The following is a 5688-nucleotide window of genomic DNA, read 5'->3' as shown; positions in this document are numbered from 1 at the left end:
AAAAACATCAAACCACATATATATATGCACACACATGTGTATATATACAGTTTCCTAGAGAATTAAAAGCAGTGGGCTGGGGAAATAATACAACAGTCTAAGCACCTGCCTGGCAACTGGAAGGACGGGTTCGACTCCCAGTATTGCATGCTGTGCCAGCCCCAGGCCAAGCCAGCACCAAAACTGGGCATGGTGGCACATGCCTGTAATCTGAGTGTTGGGGAGGCTGAGACAGGAGGACCACTACAAGCTTGAGCTGTGTAGAGAGACCCTTTACCAAATAAATAATAAATGAACACATAAATTATTACATCACAGCAATATATACACACTCAGGTTTATAGGGGCAATTTATTTTTTTATTTTTTAGAGAAGGGTCTACAGGGTGTTCAGGGTCTCACTACTCGATCTGACTTGTAGTGACCTGCCTGTTTACAGCCTCCCAAGAGCTGGGATTACAGGCGTGTGCCACCAGGCCCAGTCTCAACTGCTTAGTGCCCACGGGTGGGGCCAGCACAGCAGGCCTGAGGATTGAACCCCAGGCCACTGCGCCTGCTTACAGGCATTTTAATCTGCTGAGCTAATTGGCCGGCCCTTATAGGGCCAATTTGTAATAGCTAAATCTTGGAAACAGCCCAAATCCTCATTAACTGATAAGGGGATAAAGATGATGTGATTTTTTTTTGTGTACAGTGGGGTTCTGCTCTGCCATAAGGGGTAAGCCTGAGACGTTCCTAGCTAAACGGAAGCACCTGGAGGCCATGCTTGTGAGTGAAATGAGACACACATGTATACATCCTGCATTGTTTCTCTGGTGTGAGAAACCAAAAGTGTAAATAAGGACCAAAATATATTACAGATATTGTAAAATAGGAAGACAATGTTCACATGGGAAGGGGAACTACGGAGGGGGAGAGGGGAAGGAAGAAAAGGAAAAGAAAAAAGAGTAAATGGAAAAAATAGTCGTGTTTTTCTTTGTTTGGTACTCGGAATTGAACTCAGGACCTTGCGTTTGCCGGGCAGGCACTGTGCCACTGAGCTATCCCTGGAAGGAAGAAAAAATGGAACCAAAACTTTTGTAGATAAAGAGGGAAAGAGGAGGGGTGGGTAGAGGAATAGAAAAAAAAAATAAATAAAAGAATCAAGTAAAAAAAGAAAAAGAATTGAGTTAAATCATGTATGGGTGAGAATTCCCCATGATGGGGGCCAGGGAGATGGCTCAGCAGAATAAGTGCTTCCCTGGTTCCATTAAAAAAAAAAAGAATTCCCCACGATGAATGTGATCATCATGTATGTACATCTAAAATGTACCAATAGGGGCTGGGGAGATGGCTCAGTAGAATAAGCGCTTCCCCGGCAAGTGCAAGGGCTTGAGTTCAATCCCTGGTTCCGCAAAATAAATAAATAAATAAAAATAAAATGTACCAATAAACTTTATTCAAAAAACAAGAATAAAATACAAGCACTATCCTAACTGCATTTTAAAGACAGCTGTCATATTAAAGTTTAAAGCCATGGGAGAGATGTAACACATGTCATAGCTTTAAACTTTAATGGGCTATCTCCCAGGACCCTAGAGGCATGGTGGTGAGGCATAGATCGCTTGATGGAAACCGACTACAAGACTCTCGGGCTCTAGTCACCCTTTCAACCTCACACACAGGTGGCCGCTTAACCCCACTATTAGATATGAGCCAGACGTCTTCCAGAAACTCCCATGTGGGGATTAAGGTCAAAGCGATCCACAGTAGTTCCTAAGAATGTCTTCATCTTGCACCTCTTCTGGGCTGGAATGTTGCCAACTACAGTTCTGTCCACCATGGGCAGAACTTACATGACCAAGTTGGGATCTGATAGGCCAGGCCAGATCAAACAAGGCTGGCCTCCTTGTGACCCTCCTGCCTCAGCCTCCCAGAGTGCAGACTATATGCTTGTACCACTATGCCTGGCTGCTGGATTTTTTACTTTGTACTTCTGATGAAGGCTGATAACATCCACACTCACCACTGAAAACTGTTTTTTTCAGAAATTTAGTCTCCAGGAATTTCCCTGTGCGCAGCATTTATGAAGTGTGTCATGCCAGATCTGAAGAGGAACCAGAGAAGCCAAGCTCTGCTTTGATTTCCAGTTGCATCCAGAATATGGGCTGAAATTTATGTACATTAAACCACATCTATGATAAGAGATCTTATAATCTATATGAACAATAGGATTTCAAAAATAATTACAGTATCTAAATATAGTACGTGCCTCAGAATGGGATCTTACAAAAAGGGCATTCATTTAAAAAATGAGGATTTTATTTCATGATATGTGTCAATATGGGAATTGTAGCAACTGTACCTTATGAATATAAGGAAAATAAGGCACAGGGGGTTCTGCCTCTTCATTAGCCACCAAATCTTAGTATTTTGTATCACTTTCCCATGTGTGTGTGTGTGTGTGTGTGTGTGTGTGTGTGTGTAGCTGGGGCTGGACCCAGCGCAGGGCTAAGCACATGCCCTAGCCCTAGCCCTCCAGCCTTCCCTTTTATATTTACTTTTTGGGGTGCTAGAGTAAGTGCTCTGACACTAAGCGATACCCCAACCCTTTCTTTTTGTGGTACTGAGATTGATTCCAGGGAGCATGGAGCTATATCAGGCTGTTTTTGCGTTTGAATTTTCAGCCAGGATCTTGCTAAGTTGCCCAGGTTGGGCTCAGACTCTAACATTCCTGCCTCAGCCTTCTAAGTAGCTGAAATTGCAGGCCTTAATCCTGGTGCCTAGCCTGCCCTAGATTTTTCTATTTATTTATTTATTTGTCTTTTTGAGACACGGTCTTGCCATGCAGTTCAGGCTGGCCTTGAGCTCACTTTGTAGCCCAGGCTGCTCTCAAACTCGCATTGATCTTCCCCACTCAGCCTTCCGAGGGCTGGGGTTACAGGCGTGTGCTGCTATACCCGGCTTGTATTTATTTATTCTTTATGTTGACTCTGCTTCCCACTCTGTGCTTCAAGGTGTTACCCTTTTCGATGGCACACAAACCAAGGTAAGTGTTGCCTGCTTCCTCGCTGACCCCAGAGAAGCCTGGTAAGGCTTCCTGGGTAAAAATAATTTTCTTTCTTGAAAGATCTTGCTATGCAGTTCAGGCTGGCTTCAAACTCATGGTGACTCTCCTGTCTCATGCTCTTGAGTGTGGGACTATTGGTGTATATCAACATGCCTGGCTAAAAATGACATTTTCTGACTAGCTTCTGTGTCAGATCCAACATGACCATTCCAGCCTCACCTAATCCTCACACCCAGCCAGGATTCCACCATCCCAGAAGCACCTAACCCTTCTGCTTCCCCTTCTGGGCATTCATAAGCAGCAAGTCCTTTTGGTTATTAAATGAACTCCAGGCTCAGCAGGCGAAGAGAGCATGAGAGGGCCAGCAGTCCAGTTGGCCCAGAAAAATTGAGACAGGGTCTCACTATAAAATTTTTTGAGACAGGGTCTCACTATAAAATTTAGTTTGGTCTTGAACTCAGTGATAGTTCAGGTTGGCTTCAAACCTGCCAAAATCCTTCTGCCTTAGTCTTCTGAGTGGTGAGATTACAGGCATGTGGCCATATGCCCAGTTTACACTTGTATTTGTCAGATGAAAACTTATTTTACCAAGTGAATGGATCGGTTAATTCTCCAAGTCTTGCATCATTGGCAGTTCTTTGTTTTATTTTTCCACTAACTCGCTCAGGCTGGGCTTGAACATACAATATCTCTGCCTCAGCCCCCCAGAGTGCTGGGGCCACAGGCTTATGCCACCGAACCCAGCTGCTTCCATTTTCTTTGACACTGAAAATGTGGAGAATGAGTCATCTGAATCTTTCTCCCCAGGTGGGTAACTGTAACCCAAGACTTCTTTGTTCAGTCAGCTACCTACCAACTCATAGCACAAGGTCTGGAGGTCGTCAGCGACTGCGGTGAAATCAATATGCCCAATTAGCATTTTCTTTACATCAGCCTTATCAAAGGGTGAAATAAAGCAGGCACAGCTTGAGCTGACTAAACCTTGAAAATCAAATTTTTCTTTGAGAGGAAAGTGCTTCAAATTTCATTGCTTTATCCAAACATGACTAAAAATAGTTTTTTGTTTTTTTGTTTTTTTTGTATTTAGTACAGGGTTACAGAGTCTCACTACACAGACAGGACTTGTAGTGATCCTCCTGTTTTCAGCCTCCCAAGAGCTGGGATTACAGGCACGGGCCACCATGCCCAGTCTCAACCACTGTCTCAGGGTGCCTCAGGGGTGGGGCCCCAGTCGTGGTTATTCAAATTCATCTTCATGAGAGGACTAGGAATTCTTGGAGGCTTCACAAACTAGTAAACACATAAAAACAGCTACCCAAGGGCCCGATTTAGGATGGTTTAATTCATCAACGTGTGACTTCTCTTGTCCACGATGGGGAGAGTGTACCCAGCAACCATTGTTCCGCACTGGGAGTATCTAATAAATCACCACCTGATTGCAAAGAGGCTTTGTGTGAGATGCTTATTATGTGCAGCTGTAGGCTGCCGGAAGGGTTCTGAATGCGTTTTGGGAGGCAGCGCTACACTACGATATCCCACAGGTCATTACTGCAATAAATGCACTTTTGAGTTAGGGTTTTTGCAATGTAACCCACTTTTTTAGACTTGAGGTAGTTGGACAATTTACCTTGGAAGAACAGAAAGGAAGTATCAGCTACAACTATCAGTCAAGCTTGTATGGACACAAAAAAGGCACTGTCAAGCCAAACAAACATACAAACACAGTGGAAGGGCTGGATTAATTTACAGCAGCAACTCTGAAGGTAAGTGAGAGACTACAGGCCAAATCTTCTCACGTCCAAGCGCTAAAATTAATAAACCATCAAAGACTTTCCATTTATTAATCTTCTGACTCTACAGACTTAATTCTACTTTCACTTCCATCACACCTGCATACGGCTTCAGCAGGGGGGAAACCTCCTCTTCCAGGAATCTCTGTACCTGCAAGTACGAGAGCGAAGGGGAGACAAAGGAAAACGTCATGGCGAAGCCTTTTCACTTTGCCGAGACCTAGCTGACGGTTCTACTCCCATCGAGTGTCTATGCTCTTCAACTGCCGGTCAGGAGCTTGTGCCCGGCCGCACGCACCCCCAGCCCCACAGAGGCCCAGGGAGCCTGCGCTCTCAGGTGGCTCCTCCACTTCTACCCAGTCACCAAGAAAGCACCCCCAGCCCAGCCCATCACGCAGCCAAGACGGGCTGGCCTCCCCTCCCTATCTCCCCTGGTCTGTCTGCGACCCTACCTCACCTCAAGCTCTTTGCCTACTGCTTGGTTAGTGACAGTCCCTTGCCTCCCCAACTCCCTTTTGTGAGGGTACTAGGGATTGAATCCAGGGCCTCTGCACTGAGCTACATCCCCAGTCCTTTTTACAATTTTGAAAAAGGGTCTTGCTAAGCTGCTATGTTGCCCAGGCTGGAATGGAACTTGTGATCTTCCTGCCTCAGCCTCCTAGAACATATACTGAACACATTATGTACTCAATAAAGCTTTTAAAATTCTTTCTTTTGGTGGAATTGAACTCAGGCCCTTGCACTTGCCAGGGAAGCGCTTATTGTACTGAGATGGAGATGGCCATCTCCATCTCCCCGGCCCCAAGCTTTTAAAATTCTTCTAGTTTTTTTTTTTAAAGGTAAGAGAAGA

General features: G+C 44.9%; 1 protein-coding gene across 3 annotated transcripts in view; it reads right to left on the bottom strand.

The window, feature by feature from the left end:
* Window positions 1-4773: 4773 nt before the first annotated feature.
* Adsl (adenylosuccinate lyase) overlaps window positions 4774-5688 on the bottom strand; it is a 22213-nt gene continuing 21298 nt past the window's right edge. For all 3 annotated transcript variants that reach the window (XM_012515460.2, XM_023719070.1, XM_023719071.1), the window contains exon 13: window positions 4774-4989. In XM_012515460.2, the coding sequence (XP_012370914.1) occupies window positions 4903-4989 (87 nt within the window). In that variant the 3' untranslated portion in view covers window positions 4774-4902. The remainder of the gene's footprint in view (window positions 4990-5688) is intronic.

The sequence above is a fragment of the Octodon degus genome, unplaced genomic scaffold, assembly GCF_000260255.1.
Source record: "Octodon degus isolate 3935 unplaced genomic scaffold, OctDeg1.0 scaffold00064, whole genome shotgun sequence".
Taxonomy (NCBI): Eukaryota; Metazoa; Chordata; class Mammalia; order Rodentia; family Octodontidae; genus Octodon; species Octodon degus.
Note: the sequence above shows the minus strand (reverse complement) of the source record. Positions and strands in the feature narration are given on the sequence as shown.